The 27,964-nt window shown below is 44.1% G+C and overlaps 1 protein-coding gene across 1 annotated transcript in view; it reads left to right on the forward strand.

Moving 5' to 3' along the window:
• Window positions 1-27,964, forward strand: part of PGPEP1L (pyroglutamyl-peptidase I like) — a 50,306-nt gene that overhangs the window by 21,424 nt on the left and 918 nt on the right. The window contains 2 exon segments of the mRNA XM_030931132.1: window positions 25,608-25,730; window positions 27,443-27,669. Of these exon segments, the coding sequence (XP_030786992.1) occupies window positions 25,608-25,730; window positions 27,443-27,669 (350 nt within the window).

A 27,964-nucleotide genomic window follows, 5' to 3' on the forward strand; every position in this document is an offset into this window, starting at 1 on the left:
AGAACAGAAGCCCCAGTAACAGCGGATGATGCGCAAGGAGCACTACCAGAAATGGCATCTGGAAGCAGCAGTTTCCTAGGCTGGCAGGCCCACGTCCAGGGTTCCGGTACCCTCTGCCAGTCGAATTTGCCTTTTCCGCCATCCTTGCTATCAGTCTCTAGCTTTCATTTTCCCCTTCTTGGTGTTATTTTCGTCTGGGCAGAGTCCATTGCAACCTCTTTAGAAGCTCTCTTCACTATCAATCTGCAGGACCACTGTCTCTCTTTCTGGGCTATCTTGGGTCACTCCAGGTCCTCCACCAACATGTCTGTAGACTCCACCGGGATTCTGGTTTGGGACCTCATTGGTAGTACCCACTGAAAGTGCCGGCATATGGCGAACAGTGTCCATAGTAGGTATAATCATTTAAGTGGCTGTATTAAGGTAAAGTTCATGTACGTTCATTTGACCCATTACACAGATACAGAAATAGACTTAGATGGGCTGAATAATGAACAAAAGGGCACGTAGCATCTTGTGTCAATACAAGCATCTCACTGTCTCTAGGGACCTGTGTAACATATCCCCATCTCCACCGAGGGCCCGGCTATGTGTTCACTGGTTACATGAATGAATATTTTTCTTTTCTATCCTCCTGCATTCTCCCAGCAAAAGTCAACTTTATCAGTATCATGAAGATTACCAAGCAATGTTTAAAGAGTACTTACTCCAGGCCGAGCACGGTGGCTCACACCTGTAATCCCAGCACTTTGGGGGGCCATGCGGGTGGATCATGAGGTCAGGAGATTGAGACCATCCTGGCTAACACGGTGAAACCCTGTCTCTACTAAAAAATACAAAAAAATTAGCCAGGCGTGGTGGCGGGCACCTATAGTCCCAGCTACTCAGGAGGCTGAGGCAAGAGAATGGCGTGAACCTGGGAGGCAGATCTTGCAGTAAGCTGCGCCAATGCACTCCAGCCTGGGCGGCAGAGTGAGACTCCATCTCAAAAAAAAAAAAAAAAGAAAAGACTACTTACTCCACTGCCAGGCATTATAAATGGGAACTCATGGAATCATAGATAGTAAGGAAAAAAGTATTCAATTCTATACCAGCAGCATTTTGCCTCTAAGAGAGGTAAGCTATTAACAAACAATAACTAGCCGGGCGCGGTGGCTCAAGCCTGTAATCCCAGCACTTTGGGAGGCCGAGGCGGGCGGATCACGAGGTCAGGAGATCAAGACCATCCTGGCTAACATGGTGAAACCCCATCTCTACTAAAAAAAAAAATACAAAAAACTAGCCGGGCGAGGCGGCGGGCGCCTGTAGTCCCAGCTACTGGGGAGGCTGAGGCAGGAGAATGGCGTAAACCCGGGAGGCGGAGCTTGCAGTGAGCTGAGATCCAGCCACTGCACTCCAGCCTGGGCGACAGAGCGAGACTCCGTCTCCAAAAAAAAAAAAAAACAAATAATAACTAAAATGCATTTTTATTGTGGTTGCTTATAAATGGGAAAAGGATGTTTTGAAAAGAAGAAAAATACAGAAAGATTATTGTAAATGCTAAAAGTTCACAAGGAAAAGAGGCGGTTCCTACAAACTCCCAGAAAAGCGACTTAATGCTGTTTACCAACAGTATGTGCCAAAATATTTAACATTGAGCCAGACTATGACGGGCACGCTTCCCTTCCTAGTCTCAAGTTTTACATAGTGACCTATGCAGTGGTTACATCATTATCCCCTGGTTTCTGGATACTCTGATTTTGGAGCCACTACCACCTCATATTCATTCAAAAGAAATTACATGCTTAGCTCTTCTCTTAAGTGCCTCAGCCTGGAGAGTCAGCAAATAAAACAAGGGTTTTTGAAAACACACCCCAGGTCAGTTGGGCCAAGATGTTACATAACCACACTTAAAATACTCACAGCCTAGGGAGCCAAGAGGTCAGGGCTCTTCTCATGTTTGATAAACTTGATATGCAGAATAATTTATCTTTGCCCCAAAGATGAGGTGGCCTGGTGCCTTTCTTACATGTTGCTTTAAACAACAACAACAACAATAATAATAATAATAATAATAATAATAATAATAATAATAAAGAATAAAAGGCAGTGAATCAGAACAGTCAAAGAATTTCCAAGCTGAACGGCGCTTTAGGATGAAAGCTGAGTCCTGTTCGGAGATAGGCAAGTAACTGCAAACCTTTCCAAGTAAAAGAGAATTGTTCCTCTTGATTCTTCTTTATTTTTTTTCCAAGAGAACCTTTATTCTTCCCACCAAATCCCAGGACAAAATATTTTTCCAACCTAGGTGAAACCTGGTGAGACCCTGTCTCTACTAAAAACACAAAAATCAGCTGGGCATGGTGGTGGGTGCCTATAAACCCAGCTACTCAGGAGGCTAAGGGACGAGAATTGCTAAAATCTGGGAGGCGGAGGTTGCAGTGAGCCAAGATCATGCCACTGCACTCCAGCCTGGGTGACACAGCAAGACTCTGTCTCAAAAAACAGAGAGAGAGAGAGACAGAGAAAGCGTCAGATAAAAATAACCAGAGTGAGGAGGAAGGGAGACCTCAGACGTGTCTCTAGTTTACAGAGATCTCACCTATGATAGCCACCAGCTCAGCGCCAACCATGTCCTGGGCAGCCACTTCAATGAGTTGTCTGAACATTGGCCTGCATGGTTGGATAACCCAAATGCGCTTTCCCATGATGTCTTACACCTCCTTTTTTTCAGTCTGGTGACTGTATTGTGAGCCCACCTTGTCTGGGAAGAGAAGTAACCAAGTAGTGATGAACAGTTCATGCTGGCCTTGGAACAGCATGAAACAGGACTGTCCTTGCATTCTCACTTTGAAATGACACAAGAATCCACAAGAATATGGGGACTGTGTGAGCCCATGGCAAAGAGCCTGTGCCCTGGGCAGAAGGCTTGCTCTTATAGCCCCAGCCGCCTGCATAAGGGGCAGCACTCCAGGGAGCTCCTAAGGATCGAGGCGAGTGCAGATGGAACCCACACCTTGGTGGAGGAGACCCCACGGTCCACGTGCATGGACAGAGTCTGCTGTGGCTTCACAGTCCTCCCCACAAACACCATGCTCTTAGTAAACACTCAAGGAGACAGATTTATTCTGCTTATTTGGAGAAAAGTTTGCAATTCACAGACAAGTGAGTCATATGTTTAGTTCTAGCTAAACCCCATATCCATTCCCACATTGACAGGAAGACAAGCCAGAAAAACCAGACCAAGATGATAGGTCTTTCAGAATGACCGCCACATTTTCCCCAGGTGTTACTGTGGGTCCCCCTACTTCCTACATGGCCCCCCAGCAAGTCTAGAGTCCTCACCCTTTTCCAGGGTGCTAAACAGAGCAGCCTCTCCAGCTTGTTTCCTGTTTATTTTTTTAGAGAAATTTTTATTTAAAAATACATTTATATGTACAGAAAAGTTGTGAAGAAAGCACAGAATACATATTCCTCAATTCTTCGCATTATTTACCTTGTACGTTAGTATGGTGTATTTGTCACAAGACAGAACCAGTATGAATATATTACCATTACATAAAGTCCATAGTTTATTCGGGTTCCCTCAGTTTTCCCTAATGCCTCTTTTCTGTCCCAGAATCTCACCCAGAGCACCACTTTCATAAGTCTTCGAGTAGGCTTGTCTTGGCTGTGGCTATTTCTCAGACTTTCCTAGTTTTTGATGACCTTGATGGTTTTGAAGAATCTGGCCAGGAATTTATAGTTTGTTTCTCAACTGGGATTTTTCTGCTGCCTTTCTCATGATCAGACTGAGGTTAATGGGAGGAAGACAGAGGTAAAGTGTCATTCTCATCCTGTCGGATCAAGGGCACACAGTATCAACACGACTTAGCACTGTCCATGATGACCTTGACCTTACTTGGTGGAGGGAGGGTTTGTCGAGCCTCTCTACCATACAGTTACTCTTTTTTTTTTTTTTTTTTCAGACAGAGTCTCTCTCTGTCGCCCAGGCTGGAGTGAATGGGGGTGATCTTGGCTCAGTGCAAACTCTGTCCCGCAGGTTCAAGTGATTCTCCTGTCTCAGCCTCCTGAACAGCTGGGACTATAGGCACATGCCACCATGCCTGGCTAATTTTTTTATTTTTAGTAGCAACGGGGTTTCACTCTGTTGGCCACGCTGGTCTCAAACTCCTGACCTCAGGTGATCCGCCCACCTCAGCCTCCAAAAGTACTGGGATTACAGGTGTGAGCTACCGTGCCCGGCCGCCATATAGTTACATACAGTTACTTTTTGTCCCCACTTCTATCCTGTACTCTTTGGAAGGAAGTAACTCTATGCAGCCCACACCTGAGTGGGGAGTTCCTCTCCGCTTCAGGGCAGAGGAGTTACATCAGTTATTGGGAGTGCATGTGCGTGAGAGAGCTGACTCCTCCTCCTGGACCCACTTAGTTATTTGTTTACTTATTTATGTAGTCATTTCTTTAGATCAGGATGGACTCATGAATATTTATTTCTCATATTTTGGCCTATGGCTTGTTTCCTTTGGAAAGTCTATCTCCTCCTGAAACCTTTTCCTCCTCCCTCCTCCCTTTACTATCTTGGGACAATGCCTCCCTGATCATTCAGGTTTCTCTGCTCCAAGGGAAATGGCATGAGTCCATGCTTTGTTTTTACGGCTGTGTGTTTAGCTGTATTGAAAGTTAGACTAAGTTGGACACTTTTCATTTATTTATTTATTTATTTATTTATTTATTTATTCTTTATTTTCATAAGTTTTTGGGGTATGGGGTATATTTGGTTACATGAGTAAGTTCTTTAGTGGTGATTTGTGAGATTTTGGTGCAGCATCACCCAAATAGTATACACTGAACCCAATTTGTATGTAGTCTTTCATCCCTCACCCGCTTCCCACCCTTTCTCCTCAAGTCCCCAATGTCCATTGTATCATTCTTATGCCTTTGCGTCCTCATAGCTTAGCTCCCATTTGTGAGTGGAGCCCACAAACACCACATACGGTGTTTGGTTTTCCATTCCTGAGTTACTTCACTTAGAATAATAGTCTCCGAGGCAGGCAGATCACGAGGTCAGGAGTTCGAGACCAGTCTGGCCAGTATGGTAAAACCCCATCTCTATTAAAAATACAAAATTTAGCTGGGTGTGGTGGCGTTCACCTATAGTCCCAGCTACTCAGGAGGCTGAGGCAGAGGAATTGCTTCAACCTGGGAGGCGGAGGCAGAGGTTGCAGTGAGCCGAGATTATACTACTGCACTCCAGGCAGGGCGACAGAGTGAGATTCTGTCTCCAAAAAAAAAAGAAAAAGAAAAAAGAAAAAAAAAAGGAAGAAGAAGAACAGTCTCCAATCCCATCCAGGTTGCTGCAAATGCCATTAATACATTTCTTTTTATGGCTGAGTAGTATTCCATCCTATCTATATACCACAGTTTCTTTATCCACTCATTGATTGATAGGAATTTGGGCTGGTTCCATGTTTCTGCAATTGCAAATTGTTGGGCACTTATTAAATAACCACACTACTTTTATATAGAAGTCTGTGCTGTGTTGCTATGTGCATGTCCTCCTGTTCTTGTTCTCATCGCCTGTCGTATTTTATTGATGCAAAGAGCCAGGTGTTTTCTGTTTTTTGTTTTTGTTTTAATTTTGGCATCCTGAAATCAGATGAATCTCACAGTCAACTGCACCTTACACTTTGTCATAGTTGAGCAGTACTTTTACTATCTTGCTGCTTCCTAAAATAATGCTTGGTGTTCCGTCTCTGGGACTTAGATTTGATGAAATCCATCATGTCCTTCCTGGGTTATGCACTGTATCAGCATGGGAAACATTCTAACATGTTTATCTTGTTTCACAGAATCCAGACCAGAATCTTGAAGGCATTAGGGCTATATTTGTACTGCCATATATGCAATAAAAAATATATCCTGCAGCCAGTCGTGGTGGCTCACACCTGTAATCCCAGCAATTTGGGAGGCCAATGTGGGCAGATCACGAGGTCAAGAGATTGAGACCATCCTGGCCAACATGGTAAAATCCTATCTCTACTAAAAATACAAAAATTAGCTGGGCGTGGTGGCACATGCCTGTAGTCTGAGCTACTTTGGAGGCTGAGGCAGGAGAATCGCTTGAACCCAGGAGGTGGAGGTTGCAGTGAGCCGAGATCGTGCCACTGCACTCCAGCCTGGTGACACAGCAAGACTCTGCCTCAAAAACAAACAAACAAACAAACATATATATACACATATATATACATATATATACACATATATACATATATATACATATATACATATATATACATATATATACACATATATACATATATATACATATATACATATATATACATATATATACACATATATACATATATATACACATACATATATATACATATATATACCCTGCAACACACACAGCCTAATGCCAGAGAAAAAGACACAAGTAAGTGGGGCCCTGGAAATCAGGCAGGTTACTTAGGGCAGAAGAATGTCTAATTGGGACTGTAATTCAAAAGACAAATCTTAGTTCTTTTCCATTCTAAACATTTTTTGGGGGAAGAAACATAAAAAAGGGAAGTCTACTGGGCAAACCTTTTCTCATCTCCATCCTCACATCCACTTCCGCTATACAAATCTTGAAAAATGTCAGCACTACATTACAGATGCCAAACCTGGGATTCCAAAATCCAGTAGGCCCGCCTGGGCCTGCTGGCTGTGAGCCAGTTTGAGATGCCATTAATCAGGTCCCTGGACTCTACACTGACATCTGTAATCACAGATGATTACTCCACACCCCAGACCAACCTTGGGAAGTTGCGCCTCTCAGGGGTGCCCCCGACTCTCCCAGTTTTGGGTTCCACTCTGGGCCCCAGTGCTCACATGCAGCACCTTCTCTCTCAGCAGGGAAGCATGTGTGCTGCTGTGTTTCCTCTCTTGCAGGCATTTGCAAAACTATCTAGACAGGGACTAATGAACGGAAAAGATCTCTGACGGTGAAATTTCAGGCACTGGGTCTCCTAAAGATGGGGAAATGGTTGGGGAGGCACAAGATGCATTTTGGGCAGCAGCCCTCAGCCAACAGCCTACTGGGCTCACCCTATTTTTTGCCCACTTGTAAGACTATTCCTGATTTTTACCTCCCTTGGTAGCTGTGTTCTAGAGCTCGCAATGTGGAGTCAGAAAGTCATGTAGCAATTAGGTATTAAGCATTCAATGAACCTTGGTCAATAAATAAAGAAGACATAACAGATGTAAGCATTCATGCTCCTAATAACAGTGCTTCTAAAATACATGCAGCAAAAGCTAATAGAACTGCAAGGAGACTAGATAAATTCCCAGTTAATAGTCAATGATTTCAGTACCCCTCTCAATAATGAGAACACATAGACCAAAAAGGATACAGCAGACTTGAACAACACTACCAACCTACCAGACTTCATTGACATTTACAGAACAATCCACCCAACATGGAACACACTCTCATATATGCATATGGAACTTTTGCCAAGACAGACTACACCCTGGGCCATAAAACAAGTCTGAATAAATTCAAAAGGATTCAGGTCACATAAAGTATGTTCTCTGGCCATGATGGATTTTAATTAGAAATCAATAACAGAAAGACATCTGGAAATTTCCTAAATTTTGGAAACCAAACAAGATACTTGTAAATAAGCCAGGGATGAAAGGAGACATAAAAAGGAAATTAGAAAGCATTTTGAAATGAATGAAAATTATAACATATCAAATTTTGTGGCATGCTGCTAAAGCAGAACTTAGAGGGAAATTTATAGCACTAAAAATATTATAGAAGAAGAAAGTTCTCAAATCAGTGACTTTGATTTCTATCTTCAGAAACTAAAGAAAGAACAAATTAAACTCAAACTAAGCAGAAGAAAGGTAATAGTAAAGATGAAAGCAGAAATCAATGAAGTAGTAGAAAGATAATAGAAATCAAAGAAACCAAAACCCAAAAGTTAGTATTTTGAGAAAATTAATAAAGTTGATAAACCTTCATTTAGACTGATCAAGAAAAAATAAATAAAAGGAGAGAAAGAGACCATTCCTATTAACTTTTAAATTTATTTACCATGGCCTGGCCTCCAGGCCTGGTTCCATACTCAAACTACTCTCATCAAAGTCACTACACACCTTTTTTTTTTTTTTTTTTTTTTTTTTTTTTGCCATTTTACTTGACCTCTCTGGGGTCCTAATAATCCTTCTGGTGGATACAGTATTGTTGTACCCATTATACAGGTGAGGAGCATGAGGCCCAAGTTGACTGGGACCTCCCTGTTTTTCCTCTTATTAACTTAAAAGGTTGCTGTGATAATTCAGTGAAATAAAATAATAATCTGTAAAAATTTATTATCTTTACTAAAATTTTCATATCTTTACTAATGTCTCTGGGATGCAGCAAGTGAATATAATGTACTCATGAGCTTCCCTTACCAAGACCATGCCCTCCTCCAACCAGCTTACTATCCTCAGGCCTCAGCCACCAGAAAATTCTGGAGTGGCCACTGCCCCTCCTTGCCTCTTCTGTTCCTAGGAAAACATCTATGTTTTCATTGTTCTGGGTTTGCAATACAGCATTTATATGGGAATAATTGCCATCCATAATGACTTCTCTTCAAGACACCTCAAGTCTTGAGACATTTTCAGCAAACCAGCAGCTTAAATACTGTTAGGCTTCAGATTTTATTGTTGTGACGTGGAAAATGACTTTTAGATTGTGATTCCATAGAACTCTAGAAGGCTTTCAGATATGGAAAAGAGTAAGCTTAGTTAAAATCCCGACTTAGTTATTATCCCTGAAGGATGTTAGCCTAAGCTAAATGATTTACTATGAATTTAGTCTTCCTTCAGAGCAAACGTTTTAGTCAAGTTAAAAAATGTTGGTGGGGGAGGGTGATGGTGAAAGCCATAGTTTTCTTAAAATTGTCGTAAAATATATATAACATTTATGTATAACATTAAATTTACCATTTTAACCCTTTTTAAGTGTACAAGTAAGTGGCATTAAGTACATTCACATTGTTGTACAACTATCATTACTATAGTGTCTAGAACTTTCCATCGTCCCACACTAACACTCTGTGTTCATTAACAATAACCCTCCATGCCTTCCTTCCCCCAATGTCTGGTAATCACTATTATGTTCTTTCTCTAAGAATTTGACTATTCTAGATATTTCATATAAATGAAATCATACAACATTTGTCTTTTTTTTTAATCTGGCTTATTTCACCATGCATCTTTTCTTTTCAGTTTTTTCTTAATACATAATAATTGTACATATTGTCACCCAGGCTGGAGTGCAGTGGCATGATCTTGGTTCACTGCAACCTCCGCCTCCTGGGTTCAAGCGATTCTCCTGCCTCGGCCTCCCAAGTAGCTAGGATTACAGGCATGCACCACCACGCCTGGCTAATTTTTGTATTTTTAGTAGAGATGGAGTTTCACCATGTTGGCCAGGCTGGTCTCAAACTCCTGACATCAAGTAGTCCGCCCGTCTCAGCCTCCCAAAGTGCTATAATCATGGTGTGAGCCACCATGCCCAGCCAATTATACATATTTATGGGGTACAAGTGATATTTTGACATATACATACAATATGTAATGATTAAATCAGGGTAATTAAGATATCCATCACCTCAAACACTTACTTCTTTGTGCTGAGGACATTCTAAATCTCTTTTAGCTATTTTGAGTGTACAATAAATAAATGTTAACTCTTGCCACCCTACTATGCTATTGAACACTGGAACTTATTCCTTCTGTCTGACTGCATTTTTGTGTCCAATAACAAACCTCTTTTCATACTTTCCTCCCCCTCATCCCTTCCCACCTTCTGGTAACCATCATTCTACTCTCTACCTCCATGAGATCAACTTTTTTAGCTTTCATATATAAGTGAAAATGTGTAATGTTTGTCTGTCTGTGCCCAGCTTATTTCACTTAACATGATGACCTCCAGTTCCATCCATGTTGCTACAAATGACAGGATTCCATTCTTTTCATGGCTGAACGATATTCCATTGTGTATGTATACCATATTTTCTTTATCCATTCATTCATTCATGGGCACTTAGGTTGATTCCATATCCTGGCTATTATGAATAATGCTACAAAAGACATGGGAATGCAGATATCTTTTTGATACACTGATTTCCTTTATTTTGATATATACCCAGCAGTCAGATTTCTGGATAATATGGTCCATCTCTTTTTAGTTTTTTTTTTTTTTTTTTTTTTTTTTTGAGACAGAGTTTTTTTCTTGTTGCCCAGGTTGGAGTGAAGTGTGTGATCTTGGCTCACTGCACCCTCCGCCTCCCACGGTTCAAGCAATTCTCCTGCCTCAGCCTCCCGAGTAGCTGGGACTACAGACGTGCACCACCACACCAGCTAATTTTTATATTTTTAGTAGACATGGGGTTTCAACATGTTAGCCAGGCTGGTCTTGAACTTTCAACTTTAGGTGATCCACCCCCCTTGGCCTCCCAGTGTTGGGATTACAGGCATGAGCCACCAGGCCCGGCCTGAATTTATCAATTCTAACAATTTTTTTGGTGGAGTCTTTAGGTTTTTCTAAATATAGCACCATGTCATCTGTAGACAAGGATACTATGACTTCTTCCTTTTCAATTTGCATGTCTTGTATTTCCTTCTATTGCCTAATTGCTCTGGCTAGGACTGCCAGTACTATGCTGAATAAAAGTGGTGAAAATGGCCATAACCTTGTCTTGTTCCAGATCTTACAGGCAAGAGTTTTACCTGCTTAGTATGATGCTAGCTGTGGATATGTCATATATGGCCTGTATTGTTTTGAGGTGTGCCATTTCTTTTTTCTTTTTTTTGAGATGGAGTCTCGCTCTGTGGCCCAGGCTGGAGCGCAGTGGCCGGATCTCAGCTCACTGCAAGCTCCGCCTCCCGGGTTTACGCCATTCTCCTGCCTCAGCCTCCCAAGTAGCTGGGACTACAGGCGCCCGCCAACTCGCCCGGCTAGTTTTTTTTTTGTATTTTTTAGTAGAGACGGGGTTTCGCCGTGTTAGCTAGGTTGGTCTCGATCTCCTGATCTCGCGATCCACCCGTCTCGGCCTCCCAAAGTGCTGGGAATACAGGCTTGAGCCACCGCGCCCAGCCTGTATTTTTTAGTAGAGACGGAGTTTCACCATGTTAGCCAGGATGGTCTCGATCTCCTGATCTCCTGATCCACCTGTCTCGGCCTCCCAAAGTGCTGGGATTACAGGCTTGAGCCACCGTGCCCGGCCTGAGGTGTGCTATTTCAATACTCAGTTTGTTGAGAGTTTTTATTATGAAGTGATGTTGAATTTTATTGAATGCTTTTTTAGTATCTGTCAAAATGATCCTCTGGTTTTTGTTCCTGATTCTGTTAATGTGATGTATCAGGTTTATTGATTTACATATGTCGAAGCATTCTTGCAATCCCTCAGAAAAATCCCACTTGATCATGGTGAATGATATTTTTTTTTTGAGACGTAGTTTCACTCTTGTTGCCCGGGTTGGAGTGCAATGGCACAATCTTGGCTCACCAAAACCTCCACGTCCCGGGTTCAAGTGATTTTCCTGCCTCAGCCTCCCAAGTAGCTGGGATTATAGGCATGTGCCACCACGCCCGGCTAATTTTGTATTTTTAGTAGAGATGGCGTTTCTCCATTTTGGTCAGGCTGGTCTCGAACTCCTGACTTCATATGATCTGCCCGCCTCGGCCTCACAAGGTGCTGGGATTACAGATGTGAACCACTGCGCCCAGCCAGTGAATGATCTTTTTGATGTGCTGCTGAATTCATTTTGCTAGTAATTTGTTAAAGATTTTTGCAGGGACATTGGCCTGTAGTTTTCCTTTTTGCTGTGTCCTTGTCTGGTTTTGGTTTCAGGATAATGCTAGTCTCACAGAATGAGTTTGTAAATATTCCTTCCTCATTAATTATTATTATTATTATTATTATTATTATTATTATTATTATTATTTTGAGATGGTGTCTCGCATTGTTGCCCAGGCTGGAGTGCTGTGGCATGATCTCGCCTCACTGCAACCTCCGCCTCCCAGGTTCAAGCGATTCTTCTGCCTCAGCCTCTCAAGTAGCTGGGATTACAGGTGCTGGCCACCATACCCAGCTAATTTTTTTGCATTTTTAGTAGAGATGGAGTTTTGCTTTGTTGGCCAGGCTACTCTCAAATGCCTGACCTCATGATCCACCTGCCTCTGCCTCCCAAAGTGCTGGGATTACAGGCGTGAGCCACTGTGCCCGGCCCCTCATTAACTTTTTAGAATAGTTGAGTAGAATTGGTATCAGTTCATTCAGTGCTTGGTAGAATTCAGCAGTGAAGCCATCAGGTTCTAGACTTTTCTTTGTTGGGAGACTTTTTATTGCTGATTCAATCTGTTACTCATTATTGGTCTGTTTAGGTTTTTTATTTCTTCATGGTTCAATCTTGGTAGATTGTATATGTCCAGAAATCTATCTGTGTCTTTTTTTTTCTTCTTCTCTTTTTTTGAGACAGGGTCTTGCTCTGTCACCCAGGCTGGAGTGCAGTGCCATGATCTTGGTTTACTGCAGTCTCAACCTTCTGGGCTCAAGCAATCCTCCTACCTCAGCCTCTTGAGTAGCTGGGATTACAGATGTGCACCAGCAAGCCTAGCTAATTTTTGTATTTTTTAGTACAGACGGGGTTGTGCCATGTTGTCCTGGTCTTGAACTCCTGGGTTCAAGTGATCTGCTCACCTTGGCCTACCACAGTGGTGGGATTACAGCCATGAGGCACTGTGTCCAGCCTATTTCTTCTGTATTTTCCAGTTTGTTGGTTTACAGTTGTTCATTGTATGTCTGATGATCCTTTGTATTTTTGGGGTATCAATTTTAATGTCTCCTTTTTCGTATCAAATTTTATGTATTTGGGTCTTCTCTCTTTTTTCTTAGTCTAGCTAAAGGCTTGTTGATTCTGTTTTATCTGTTCTAAAAACCACCTATTCATATCAGCAATCTTTTGTGTTGCTTGTTTGTTTCAGTTTTTATTTATTTCTGCTCTGATCTTTATTATTCCTTTCCTTCTACTAATGTGTGGTTTGGTTTGTTAGTGCCAGTTCCTTTAGGTGCATCATTAGGCTGTTTATTTGAAGTCTTTCTATCTTTTTGATGAAAGCACTTATTGCTATAATCTTCCCTCTTAGAATCATTTTTGCTGTATCCCATAGGTTTTGATATATTGTGTTTTCATTGCCATTTGTCTCAAGAAATTTTTAAATTCTCTTTTTAATTTCTTCATTGGCTCATTTATTGTCCAGGAGTATGCTGTTTAATTTCCATGAATTTGTGCAGTTTCCAACATTCCTTCTGTTACTGATCTCTAGTTTTAGTCCACTGTGGTCAGAAAAGATACTTGGTATAATTTTAATTTTTCAAAATTTGTTACTTGTTTTGCGACCTAACATATGGACTATTCTGGAGAATGATCCATGTGCTGTTGAGAAAAACGTGTATTCTGCAGCTGTTGGATGGAGTGTTCTGTAAACATCTGTTCCTTCCATTTGGTCTAGAGTGCAGTTTAACTGAAATGTTTCTTTGCTGATTTTCTGTCTGGATGATTTGTCCATTGCTGAAAGTGGAGTATCAAAGTTTCCTGCCATTATTGGTTGCAGTTAATCTCTCCCTTTAGGTCTATTAATATTTGTTTTATATATTCAGGTGCTCTGGTGTCAGGTACATATACATTTATGATAGCTGTATCCTCTTGCTTTATTGATCCCTCTATCATTATATGATGTTCTTCTCTGTCCTTTTTTTCACTGTTCTTGACTTAAAGTCCATTTTATCTGATATAAGCATAGCTACTCCTGCTGTTTTTTGATTTCTGTTTGCATGGAATATCTTTTGTCATCCCTTCACTTTTAGTCTGTGCATATCTTTTTAGGTAAAGTAATCTCTTGTATACAACATATAGTTGGATCTTGTTTTATTTTTTTCAAAATCCATTCAGCTACACTGCACCTTTTAATTGGATAAGTTAATCCATTACACTCCGGGTTATTATTGATAGGCATATTTACTACTGCCATTTTCATACTGATTTTCTGGTTGCTTTGTAGAGCTCTTCTTCCTTTTTTCCTCTCTTACTATCTTTATTTGTGGTTAAGTGCTTTTCTCTAGTAGAATGTTTTTATTCCATGCTGTTTATTTATTTATTTATTTTTGAGACGGAGTTTTGCTCTTGTTGCCCAGGCTGGAGTGCAATGGTGTGTGGCACGATCTCAGTTCACTGCAACCTCCGCCTCCCAGGTTCAAATGGTTCTTAGTATCCCAAGTAGCTGGGATTACAGGCATTTGCCACCACATCCAGCTAATTTTTGTATTTGTATTTGTAATTTAGTAGAGCTAGGGGTTCACTATGTTAGTCAGGCTGGTGTCGAACTCCTGACCTCTAGTGATCCACCTGCCTCGGCCTCCCAAAGTGCTGGGATTACAGGTGTGAACCACCATGGCTAGCCCATGCTATTTATTTTTAATGTATCTCTAATAGGTTTTTCTTTTGTGATTACCATGAGGCTTACAAAAAATTTGATAGTTATAAGTTATTTTTAAATGATAACGACTGAACATTGATTACAAAGAAAAGTATCAAAAACAAACTCTACAATTTAACACCACCCTTCACCCACATTTTGACTTTTTAGTGTTTCAGTTTTATCTTTTTATGTTGCCCATCTCTTAACCAATTGTAGTAATTATTGTTTTTTATAGTTTTGTCATTTAGTCTCATACTTAAGACATACATGATTTACTTAACACAGTTACAGTATTAGAGTATTGTGAATTTGTTTTCTTGCTTGTGCCAGTGAGTTTAACACCTTCAGAAGTTTTCTTGTTACATGTTAGTATCTTTTTCTTTCAAGTTAAGAACTCTCTTTAGATTTGTAAGGCAGGTCTGGCGTTGATTTCCTCAGCTTTTTAGATTTGTAAGGCAGGTCTGGCGTTGATTTCCTCAACTTCCTCAGGAAGTCTTTATTTCTCCTTTATGTTTGAAGGATAGCTTTGCTGGGTACAGTATTGTTGTCGGTGGGTTTTTTTTCCGTCACATTTTGGGTTTTTTTTTTCTTTTCTTTTTCTCTTTTTTTTTTTTTTTGAAACAGAGTCTCGCTCTGTCATCCAGGCTGGGGTGCAGTGGTGCTATTTCTGCTCACTGCAACCTCCACCTCCTGGGTTCAAGTGATTCTCCTGCCTCAGCCTCCTAAGCAGCTGGGTTTACAGGCATGTGGCACCATGCCTGGCTAATTTTTGTATTTTTAGTAGAAATAGGGTTTCACCATGTTGGCCAGGCTGGTCTCAAACTCCTGGCCTCAAGTGATCCACCTGCCTCAGCCTCCCAAAATGCTGGAATTACAAGCATGAGCCACCATGCCTGGCCCCTTCACACTTTGAATATAAAATACCACTCTCTTCTGAACTACAGAGTTTCTGGTGGGAAATCTTCTGAAAGTCATATTATGACCCTATTTTTTTTTTTTTTTTTTTTTTTTTTTGAGACGGAGTCTCGCTCTGTCGCCCAGGCTGGAGTGCAGTCACACTATCTCAGCTCACTGCAAGCTCCGCCTCCCGGGTTCACGCCATTCTCCTGCCTCAGCCTCCCGAATAGCTGGGACTGCAGGCGCCTGCCACCACCCCTGGCTAATTTTTTTTTTTGTATTTTTAGTAGAGACGGGGTTTCACCGTGTTAGCCAGGATGGTCTTGATCTCCTGACTTCGTGATCCACTCGTCTCGGCCTCCCAAAGTGCTCACGATTACAGGCGTGAGCCACTGGTGCCCGGCCGATATGGCCCTATTAAACATGATACCTTTCTTTTCTCTTGCTGCTTTGAGTATTCTTTCTTTGTATTTTTTGCTAGTTGTATTATGATGTGCCTGGGGAAATTATTCTTTTAGTTGAATTTGATTGGTGATCGCTGAGCTTCCTGGACCTGGATGCTGTTGTTTTTCTCCAGATTTGGGAAATTTTCAGCCATTATTTTTTTTAAGTATTCTTTCTAGGCCTTTTCTCTCTTGTCTCCTTCAGGAATTCCAATTATGCGGAGATTAGTTCTCTTGATGGTGTCTCATAATTCTCATTGGCCTTCTTTGCTCTTTTTTATTCTTGTTTTTTTTCTTTCTTCACGGATTGGGTAACTTCATATGATCTGTTTTCAAGCACTCTATTTCTTTTTTTCTGGTTGACCAAGTGTACTGTTGAAACTTTCTGATAAGTTTTTTAGTTCAACTTATTACATTATTTGTTTCTAGGATTAAAAAATTGTTTCTATTTATTTGTCAGATTTCTCATTTTGTTCCTGGATTGTTTTCCAAATTTTATTTAGCTTTTTATTCCTAGTTTTTTTTGTGATTCCCAGAACTTCTTTAAGAGAATTATTCTGAACTCTCCGTCAGACGCTTCACAAATACTCAATTTGGGGAGGTCTATTGCTAGGGCTTTGTTGGTTTCTTTTGGTGGTGTCATATTTCCCTGAATTTTTACATTCCTTGTGTCTTCACATCAATATCTGTGAACTTGAAAAGACAGCCACTTCTTACATTTTTTCATGTGTTCTTTGATGTTAGATCTATTCTTGTTAATATCAGAACTTAAACACTGACCTGTTGTTTCTTCCCTTTCTAGGGAGGACTTATAATGAGTAGCGGAACTAAAATACTGCAGTAGAACTTGTTGCTCTGTCATTGTTTCCCAGGCTGAGGAAGACATACAGTGAACACCGGAACTTAACCACTGCCCAGCCATTGTTTCCCAGTCTGGGGAAGACAAGCAGGCACAGGAACTTCATTCCAGCCTTTAGGTTGTTTCAAGGTCAGGGGAAGCCTCCACATGAGCATCTGGGCTTTATGGAAAAATCTAACTAAAGATTCAGACCTTCCCACCAATTATTGTCTTTGCGATGCTGTGGTACCAGCCAGGCTATTTAATGTGATGTCCTTGATGATTTGAGTGCTGCATAGCCACCAAGATTGACATGCCAGTTTCTGTGATCAGTGCCCCACTCTTTGTTCCCAATGCACCCCAAGTGGTTCAGTCCTCCTGGCACTCTCAGTGGTTCCCATGGAATGGGACTGGAGTAGGCTTCTCATGAAGATTCCCAGACTGGTGGGAAGATTGAATGTTCACCTCCAATTCCCTCCTCTCCCCTCAGCAACCACAGGTCTAGGGGAATGCTCTGTGAGTGATACTATGCTGGCTTAGGGGAGGGATACCACAGTCTGAAATGACCAGTTCTCTTACTGGTTGAAGCTTGTCTTGACTCTGTGGGACCAGAGGGTTTCTCTGTTTCTCCTTTTTGTTCGGGTTTATTTAGGTGGCATTCTTGTCTTTAAATAGTTTCTAATGGTATTTTTCTGGAAGGAGTGGTGCCAGCGGATCTTCTCTTCTGTCATCTTGTTGATGTCGCTCTCCATAAATCTTTATTTTTTCCCATGTTTGCCACTGAACTTGGGCACCTTTCCTATCCCATGGCAACGTTCTCTGTATCTGCCCCTTCCTCCCTCTCCTCTGTCCTAGTCACCACTTTGTCTTTAGTATCTAGCATGGGCCTAGCACATGGTAGAGGCAAAATTAATATTTGTTGAAGGAATATCATTGTTTTAAAAAGTTTATATTTCTGAGGAAGCAAAAACATGCGTCTTACTTTTAACAACATGTGTTGTTCTTTTTTCCAATTACAAAAAACCTCTAAACACCAAAAAGAAACATTTTAAAAATCAGATTGTAATTCACCATCTAAAAATAACTCTGAGTATAGTGCATTTCCTCACAATATTTATTATAATGCTCTGTGTCAGCTGTCGATGGCTGCAAATTAAGCCAATCTGAAACTTAGCAGTATCAAAAAACCCCACCATTCTCTCTCCTGGCTCTGTAGGTCCACGGGGCTCAGCAGGGAAGTTCTTCTGCTTATCTTTCTTGGGGCTTTCATGTGGTTGCAGTGAGATGAAGGCAGAAGGTGGAGTCATGGGGGCTTGACTCAGGTGTGAGGACAGCAGGGCCTGTCCCTTGCCCTGTGATCTCTCCTTGAGGTCTCCACAGCTGGGTAGCGAAATGCAGAAGCTGCCAGGACTTCTTACACTTAGGCCCCAAGCTGGCTGAATTCTGTTGCCTAAAGTGAGTCATAGGCCAGCCCTTTCTTGCACAGCCTTTTCCTGCAGATCCTTCTACCCTTCATCCTTCAGGCCTTTTACAACACTTCCTACATCATCACCTCTTTGAGGATCCTCAGTCATTTCCAAAGTGGGGTTTTCAAGGTGATCCATTGGGGTATAGGAAAAAATACAGTATTAGGATTTCCATTTCTATGTTTTTTAAATTGTGATTTAAAAACGCACAACATAAAATTTATGACCTAACCACTTTAAAGTATATAGTTCAGTAGAGCTAAGTATATTCAGATTGTTATGCAACAGATCTCCAGAACTTTTTATCTTGCAAAATAAAAACTGTACCCATTGAATAAGGCCTCCCCATTTCCTCCTCTTTGCAGTCTGTGGTAACTACTATTCTGTTTCTGTGAATTTGACTATTTTAGGTACTTTATGTAAGTGGAACCATACAGTATTTGTATTTTTGTGATTGGCTTATTCCATTTAGCATAATATCCTCAAAGTTCATCCACATTGTAGCACGTGACAGGATTTCCTTCTTTTTTATTATTTATTTATTTTTTTGAGATGGAGTCTCACACTGTTGCCCAGGCTGGAGTGCAGTGGCACAATCTTGGCTCACTGCAACCTCTGCTTCCTGGGTTCAAGCGATTCTCCTCCCTCAGCCTCCCAAATAGCTGGGATTACAGGCACGTGCCACTATGCCCAGCTAATTTTTGTATTTTTAGTAGAGATGGGGTTTCGCCATGTTGGCCAGGCTGGTCTCGAACTCCTGATCTCAAGTGATCCACCTGCCTTGGCTTCCCAAAGTGCTGGGATTACAGGCGAGAGCCACCGCGCCCTGCTGGTTTCTTCTTTTTTAAAACTGAATAATGTTTCATTGCATGTATTTACCACATTTTATCAATTTATCTGTTGATAGACACTTGGATTGTTTCCACCTCCTGGCTATTGTGAATAATGCTGAAGTGAACATGGTGTGCAAATATCTCTTTGAGATCCTGATTTCAATTCTTTTGGGCATATACCCAGAAATGGAATTGCTGGATCATAACGTGGTTCTGGGTTTAATTTTTTGAGGAATCACCATATTGTTTTCCACAATGGCGGCACCGTTTTACATTTCTACCAACAGTGTGCAAGGCCTCCGATTTCTCCACATCCTCACCAACAGTTGTTCTTTTCCAGTTTTTGATAGTGGGCATCCTCATGGTGTGAATTTCTATAGTTTTAGTCTATAAAACATAAGAAATTAACGTTCGTCAGTATGTCATAGCTGGACTGACATTGACACTATGCCTTGCCTTGTGTGTCCTTACCTCCCCGGACAGCATGGCTTCCTGGGAGGAGGAGCCTTGCACTGGTGGGGCAAGGGATGCTGTGGTGATAGAGAGGTCCTCCCTCTTTGATTCACTTCTAATTTATTACAAAGTGTTTCAGCCCAGTTAATGGGTTTCAGGGTTATATTATCCTGTTTTAATTAAACTAATCCTCAAATGATGACCAAAGAATCCTCACAAAAATGACCTAAAAAAAAAAGAAGAAGAAGAAGACCGTAATACAAATCTGGGCAAACCATGAGGAAACAGCTGAGTGGCACTTCTCCTACCACTCACAGGAGCTCTTTGTCAGCCCATTTCAATAGAAAAACTGACAAGCTGAGAAGTTGGCCAAAAAGGAAGGAACTAAGAAAACCACTTAAAATATAGATTGACATCCACTTATTAACCAGAGGCTCACTTGAAGTGTGTATTGTGCCTTGAGACATCAAGACATGAGCTAATGGCAATGTGCGTGCATGCACGCACGCTTATGCACACTAGAATATTTTTATTAATAGGGACAAGTGATCAAAAATATTTGGAGACAACCACTCCAGATAGAGGATTGGGAATTATGACATTGCTGTTTTTCCTTCCTGGATTTTTCAGGGAAGACCAACCCAGCAGTTTGGAAGAACGACCTAAAGGATACTGGGAGTGGGTTAGGGTAAGCGTCACATCTGGAAGATGGAACTTGGCATCGTGAAGGAAGAGAGTGATCTTTAACTGGCATTCCAGGATTTCCCCACTTGTGAGGGCTGTGATCAGGCCTAAATGGTGGACCCCCACTGTTGTGGTAGCATCTCCTGTGTGGCTGCTTCCTGGAACTCCTCTGTTCTTTTATATGTACCCTCAGCCAGGTGTGGTGGCTCATGCCCGTAATTCCAGCACTTTGGGAAGCCAAGGCAGGAGGATCGCTTGAATCCAGTAGTTCGAGACCAGCCTGGGCAACAAAGCGAGACCCCATCACTAAAAAAAAAAAAAAAAATTTGCTGGGTATGGTGATGCACACCTGTAGTCCCAGCTACTTGGGAGGCTGAGCTGGGAGGATCACCTGAGCCCAGGAATTTGAGGTTGCAGTGAGCTATGATCACACTGTTGCACTGCAGCCCAGGCAACAGAGCCAGACCTTGTCTCCAAAATCAATAATGAATAAATAAACATACCCTCCCTAGACCTCAGTCTCCTCCTCTGTAGAATGGGGACATCATCAGTGCCTCATCAAGAGGGTCGTGGCGAGGTGCTTGGCATGGTGCCTGCACACAGTAAGGGTCCTCCAGAGACAGCTAGTAGGATTACTGGACTATTTTGAAACCCTTCTTTTTAAAACCAGAGATATGGTACATATACATTCATTATAAAAATCATAAGATTTTTATAATGTATATTATATACATTATATATAAATGTATATTCATTATATATTATATATAATATAATATATAAATATATAATATACAATATAATATATAATGAATATACATTATATATAAATGTATATTCATTATAAAATATGAATTATAAAAATCTTATAAAGAGTATAGAAAGATAGGAATCAGCCCCAGTTCTTCCCTCAAGGGATGACCATTTCAGTCTTGCTCCATTTCCATCCATGGCTGCAGGCAACAGTCTGAGACCCTGATTTTTAAACTTTTTCCTTCTCCAGGGCTTTCTCATGTCAATCTATGCTTTATACGTCGTTTTTAATGGCTGCCTGCTGCTTCCTTGACAGCTGTCCTGCTCCTTCTCCCCTCCCTGCTCTGCCTGGCCTCCTCTCATCTCTCATGCTCCTCTTCCTGTGCCTGGCAAGCCTCTGGCTCTGGCAGTAGCTTCTGTCTTCACATGGAGCTTCCAGCCTGGATGGTGTTGGAGGCCAGGCCTGGGTCTCAGCTACATGGGATGGCTCCCAAATCCCAGGTCCCTTCCAACCCATCAGGTGAAGAGGAACACATCTCTCCCTCTTCCATTGTCACCCTGACCTCCCTTCCACAACACATACCCCGAAACCCTCAGCCAGAGCTTAGCACAGAGACTGCAAGCAGTAGGTGCCTCATCCATGCCCCATGACTGATGGGTAGAAGATAACATGAAAAGAAAGAAGGAAGTAAAGAAGAAAAGGTGGGCCGGGCGCGGTGGCTCAAGTCTGTAGTCCCAGCACTTTGGGAGGCCGAGACGGGCGGATCACGAGGTCAGGAGATCGAGACCATCCTGGCTAACACGGTGAAACCCCGTCTCTACTAAAAAAATACAAAAAACTAGCCGGGCGGGGTGGCGGGCGCCTGTAGTCCCAGCTACTCAGGAGGCTGAGGCAGGAGAATGGTGTGAACCCGGGAGGCGGAGCTTGCAGTGAACTGAGGTCCGGCCACTGCACTCCAGCATGGGCGACAGAGCGAGACTCAGTCTCAAAAAAAAAAAAAAAGAAGAAAAGGTGGAAGGGCAGAGAAAGAAAGGGGAAGAAAGGATAAAAAGAAGGAAAAAAAGGAAGGAAGGTCTTCCCACATACTTTCAAGCCTCACTGTTCTTGCTCTGTGGATAGTTATTTTGCTGGGGCCGGGTACGGTGGCTCACGCCTATAATCCCAGCACTTTGGGAGGCCAAGGCTGGAGGATCACTTGAGGTCAAGAGTTCGAGACCAGCCTAGCCAACATGGTGAAACCCCATCTCTACTAAAAATACAAAACTTAGCTGGGTGTGGTGGTGGGCACCTGTAATCCCAGCTACTCAGGAGGCTGAGGCATGAGAATCACTTGAACCTGGGAGGCAGAGGCTGCAGTGAGCCGAGATGGTGCCACTGTACTTCAGCCTGGGTGATAGAGCAAGACTTTATCTCAACAACAACAACAACAACAAAAGTTATTTTGCTGGAAGACTTCTACTGATCCTCCAAGCCCTGGTCACAGAGCCTTCCCTTCATGCAGCCCTTCACCTGCATGGCCTCGCTTACCTTTGTCAAAGTCCTGTTATTACTGTGATGCACAGATAGGGAAACTGAGGCTCAGAAAATTACAATGAGTTGCCCAAACTCCCACAGCAGTGAGGAGAAGCGGGGGGCTTGGTCTCCTTCTCTGTAACCCTGAGTCCTCACCCTCAGCTTCTGCAGCCCAGCCCTGCCCGCCTCTAGTTCACACGTTGCCAAGATCATGAGCCTCCATCATGTATCCATGAGCTGAGGTTGCATTTCAGGCTCTCAGGGAGTTTTCTGGAACAATTCAATAAATGAATGCATTCATGCATTCTGGTGCTAGCTCCGAACTCATATTTGATAAGAGAAGACTCAGATCTTGGAAAAACAGCAACTGTTTTTCAACACCAGCTGGTGCCACAGCCTCAATGGATTTGAACAAATTCAGAGAGCAACTGGTGTCTTTTTCCTTCCTTCAGTTCCCTTTGTTAAACTGCCATGTGTTCCTGGCAACTGGATTTTGGGAGACGTGGAATTCAGAAGAAGTGAGAGAAAGAGGCCAAAGGCAGGGCTCTCTGCTTCCTCGGGACCTTTGTAGGTGGGGAGGTTCACGCCTTTTCGAGGGACTGTGGGCTGGGCACACAGCACCCTGCTGAGCCGGCTCATTCCTGCAGCTTCAGCAATGCCCTGGATTTCACTCTGCGGACAGTGGTTACACCGGCTCTGTCCTCCCTGCGTTAGCACAAAACACTCTGAAATTCTAGCCGAGAAAGTGTGCCAGTTCAGAAAACACAAACCCTTGGCTCTCCTAGGTCTGCATGGAACCGACATGCCCTTTGCTAAAACAACCAGCCCTTCTTGGCAGAAAGGGTGGCTGCAGCCAGCAGCCTGCAGTCTGCTTGTGCAGAGTGTTCTCTCTACTTCCGACCGGCCCCAGGCTCATCAGATTCTAATAAATATCACTTTCTTTTCTTTTCTTTCTTGTTTTTTCTTTTTTCTTTTTCTTTTTTGTTTTGTTTTGTTTTTTTTTTGAGATGGAGCCTTGCCCTGTCGCCCAGGCTGGAGGGCAACAGCGGGATCTTGGCTCACTGCAACTTCTGCCTCTTGGGTTCAAGCGATCCTCTGGCAGAGCTGAAGGGGACCCCAACATGATGGCTTCCTGCCCCCACTCCTTGAACTGTGCCCTCTCCATGACCAGCCTCACAGGTACCCTCAGGACAGGAGGCCCAAGATGGATGGCGGCACAAGACCTAGAATGCAGGGTTGCCTGGAGCCCCTTTGGTCTGTCTGGGCCTGGGGAGGTCCACTTGGAATTGCAGCCCCTTCCTCCTGGGCCCCACAGCCCACCGCCCTGTGCTTACCCGGCCCTCCTTCTTGCCTCCCACCATCACAGTCAGGCCAGTGATCTCCCACTCAGGGCCCCAGTGGGGATGCTGGTCTTGGCATTGATTTTTGGAAGAGAACAAAGCTTGAGCTGGGGAGGAAACTGAGCAGGTGTCTGGAGGGTGGAGCAGAGCCCCGCAGGGAGGCTGAGCTGATCAAGGACAGACCCGAGATGCCAGAAATTGGCCACCCCACTCCTGGATGAGGCAGCTCAGGGAGAGCCTCATCTGGGCATGTTGTCCCCACCTGCCTCTGCAGCATCCAGGTAGACCTGACTCCTCTGAGGCCTAGGCAGGGGCCTGGAACCTCCTATCTGGGATCTTGGGACAGGCCAGACAGCCTGGCTTGGCCATTATCTGTCAGAGAAAGCATTCTCCCAAGTGCCCTGAAATGCCAGGAAAGTAGTCAGGAAAAACAGAGGCGTAAATTGAAAACCGTCTTGATGATAAGCATAGCTCCTGGTGCTGGGAAAGGGCTGGGCCTTTTGGAGATGGTGTTATGTTCCTGATGTGACTTTTACCAAGAGCGAAACGCACAGCTCTAAGCTCTTGCGCTGCTTCTTTTCTTCCTTGCAAACTGCTGGCTGTTTGGGCAGGAGGGTGCTGCTTGACTCTGGGGCTCCACAGCCCTTCACCTCCTCCCCATTCCATCTCTCTCTGAATCTCTCTCTCTCTGTCTCTCTCTCTGTGTCTCACCTAAACCTATAGGTTTTGCTGCCCAGACATGGCAGTGTCCTCCCAGAAGCCCGTCTGTGAGCTCTAGACACACAACAGCCAAGAGGCCAGCCTCCTGGGGCACTTCAAACTTGGCAGGACCCCAATCACCGGCATGATATCCCCAGCCCAGCTCTGCCTCCTCCTCTATCCCCTTAGGAAGCAGCTCTGGCTCATTAGCTCCTCGAGTACAACCTTTCCATGGCTCCCAATTGCCCTAAGAATAAAGTTCACGCTGAGCTAAGCTCTCAGTCTGGCTTCCACAGACTGCCCCAGTGTCTGTTCCCAGCCTTCCCTGGTGTGCAGTACTCCCTGGCACTGGAGGTGGGTGGAGGTGGTGGGTTCCTTGTCAAAATATCTGGGGATGCTGTTAAGAGTCCAGGGGTGCAAAATGTCCTGTCCTGAGGCATGCAAGACACACGGAAGAAGCCTTCAGCCTTGCCAGGAGCACCAGGTCACGCCAAGTTCCCCAAAAGCCTCGGGTTCTTTTTTTTTTTTTTTTTTTTTTTTGAGATGGAGTCTCACTCTGTCACCAGGCTGGAGTGCAGTGGCACCATATCAGTTCACTGCAACCTCTGCCTCCTGGGTTCAAGCGATTCTCCTGCCTCACCCTCCTGAGTAGCTGGGACTACAGGCACGCGCCACCAAGCCCAGCTAATTTTTGCATTTTTAGTAGAGATGGGGTTTCACCATGTTGGCCAAGATGGTCTCGATCTCTTGACCTCATGATCTGCCTGCCTTGGCCTCCCAAAGTGCTGGGATTACAGGCGTGAGCCACTGTGCCCGGCCAGGCCTCAGGTTCTGATGATGTCTTCAGCCCTTGCAGCTTCCTCCGCCTGGCATGCTCTTCTCCAGTGTCTCCATCTGGCTCACTCCCGCCTGTCCACAGACGTCACCTGCATCCCCTTGGCAAACACGGCTGTCAGACGTGCCTCTCTTTTGTTCCCTCCTAGATAGGTGCTGCTGTGTGCATTTGCCTCTTGGGTGGGAACTGTGACTCTCTTCTTGGCCCCTTGCCACTTCGTGAGCTCCTTGAGGGCAAAGTCCAGGCCACAGAAGACCCCGGAAACAGACCTCAAGGATTGGGTTTTCAGGGACTCCTGGTGCCCCCCCACCATTAACTGAGGCAAGTCCACCTGCCGCTTTCCACAGGAGCTCTCCAACCTGGGCCTGGGGAATGACACAGTGGTGCAGCTGCGGACTCTGGAGCTGCCTGTAGATTACAGAGAGGCTAAGCGGAGGGTCACCAGAATCTGGGAAGATCATCAGCCACAAGTAAATGATGGCGGGAGGCAGCGGGGCATGGGGCTGGCGATGTGGTGGAGCTGGACCCTGAGACCCCCAGGCCCTGGTTCTAGGGTTGATGGTTGAGGGGCACCCCATCCCCAGGCCCCACCAGTCCTGCAAGGTCCCAGCTGATTGTGTAAGGTTCTGGGTCTGTTTGTAAAAGTTTAAGCCAAAATATGGAGTAGGTCTTAATAGAAAATCTGGAGAGAAAGGAGGAGGAAAAGAAATGGAAGTATATTCCCAGCCAGGACTCAAAAATAGTTTCCACCTAAGGGAGAGTCCCTTGGGTTGGGCCCCATCCATACCCATGAGGGGCAGGTAGGTTTGAAAGTGGGCATGAGGCAAGGACCTCTGTGCCCAGGGAACGACTGGGAGGGTGGCCAACCTGGGGGAGGCCCATCTTCATAGCACTCAGCCCATTTTATCTGGACATAATTACTGTATAAAAAACAGGTACACCCTCACCCCCCCAAAAAAAATTCCCCAAACAAGGACCAGATGATGAGGTTAATAAAACATACACTATCAAGGCTGGGCACGGTGGCTTTCGCCTGTAATCCCAGCACTTTGGGAGGCTGAAGCAGGTGGATCACAAGGTCAAGAGATCAAGACCATCCTGGCTAACATGGTGAAACCCCGTCTCTACCAAAAATACAAAAAAAAATTAGCTGGGCATGGTGGCGGGTGCCTGTAGTCCCAGCTACTCGGGAGGCTGAGGCAGGAGAATGGCGTGAACCCGGGAGGTGGAGCTTGCAGTGAGCCAAGATAGCGCCACTGCACTCCAGCCTGGGCGACAGAGCAAGACTCCGTCTCGAAAAAAACAAAACAAAACAAAACAAAAAATGGCTATCAAGCCATTCAGACAGTGCCCCAGATGTTTTGATAAAATACTTGGGCAGCTATTTTTCAAAAAGGAAAAATAATCAGCTTTAATAAATTCTAAGATTTCACTGGACTGCTACTAACTCCCTTTACTAAGTTTCATTTTTAAAAAATATGCAGGAGGTAGGCGCGGTGACTCACGCCTGTAATCCCAGCACTTTGGGAGGCTGAGGCGAGCGGATCACTTGAGGTCAGGAGTTTGAGACCAGCCTGGCCAAGATAGTGAAACCCTGTCTCTACTACAAATACAAAAATTAGCCGGGCGTGGTGGTGCACCTGTAGTCCCAGCTACTCGGGAGGCTGAGGCAGGAGAATCACTTGAACCCAGGAGGCGGAGGTTGCAATGAGCTGAGATGGTGCCATTGCACTCCACCCTGGGTTATAGAGCCAGACTCTGTCTCACAAAAATAAAAATAAATAAATACATAAATAAAACAAAATAAAATGATGCAGGATTCCACCAAAACACGAAGCCTCTGCTGTGGTAGCCTCGCCACTTACCAGCTTGCCTCTCCTCCCTCCAACCCTCCCCCTACAAAAAGAGAATACATTGCCCTGTAAGAATAATTTGAAGTAAAAAGTATTTAAATGTAAATGCAGCATGAGTTTTTATTCAGCCAAAAGAATCCAGCTATTTTTCTTTCCAGCCATATTAACTGGGAGACACTGGTGGGGGATCCTGGGGTTTCCAGTGGATTTGGGGTTTGAGATGTTTTGCATGGAGCCGGGCTCTCTAAAGGAGTGGTCCTTCCGCACATTCGGTGAGCAGGGTGGGCCTCATTTTCCTGGGGTCTCTCTGCTGTTGCCTGTTCACACAGCTCGTCGTGCATGTGGGCATGGACACCTCCGCCAAGGCGATCATTCTGGAACAGTCTGGCAAGAACCAAGGCTACCGGGAGGCCGACATCCGGGGCTTCCGGCCGGAGGGCGGCGTGTGCCTACCTGGCGGCCCAGACATGCTGGAGTCAGGGGTCTGTATGAAGGCAGTCTGCAAGCACGTAGCTGTGGAGGATGTCGAGGTGATATTTTCTCGAGATGCAGGCAGGTATGTTCTGTGGGTGTTAGGCCTCTGAGCAGGTAGGAGAGAAGCAATGGCCTTCGGCATCACCCCGGCCTCCAAGAAGCCATCCTGTACCGTCCAGCTGGCCACTTGGCCATGCGGCGCTGCCCCCAGATCGCCCCTCTTTGCTGCGTGCAGGTCAGCACAATTGCTAACACCTTGCCTGGGGGCTCGTTTGTGAGACCTCCCTGTGGAAACACGGTCTTTGGTGTGTGGATCTAGGAGAAGAGATGGGAAGGCGGACTTCAAGAGCCACTAACATTTCGTGAATGTTTTCTAA

This window comes from Rhinopithecus roxellana, chromosome 5, assembly GCF_007565055.1.
Source record: "Rhinopithecus roxellana isolate Shanxi Qingling chromosome 5, ASM756505v1, whole genome shotgun sequence".
In the NCBI taxonomy this organism is placed as follows: Eukaryota; Metazoa; Chordata; class Mammalia; order Primates; family Cercopithecidae; genus Rhinopithecus; species Rhinopithecus roxellana.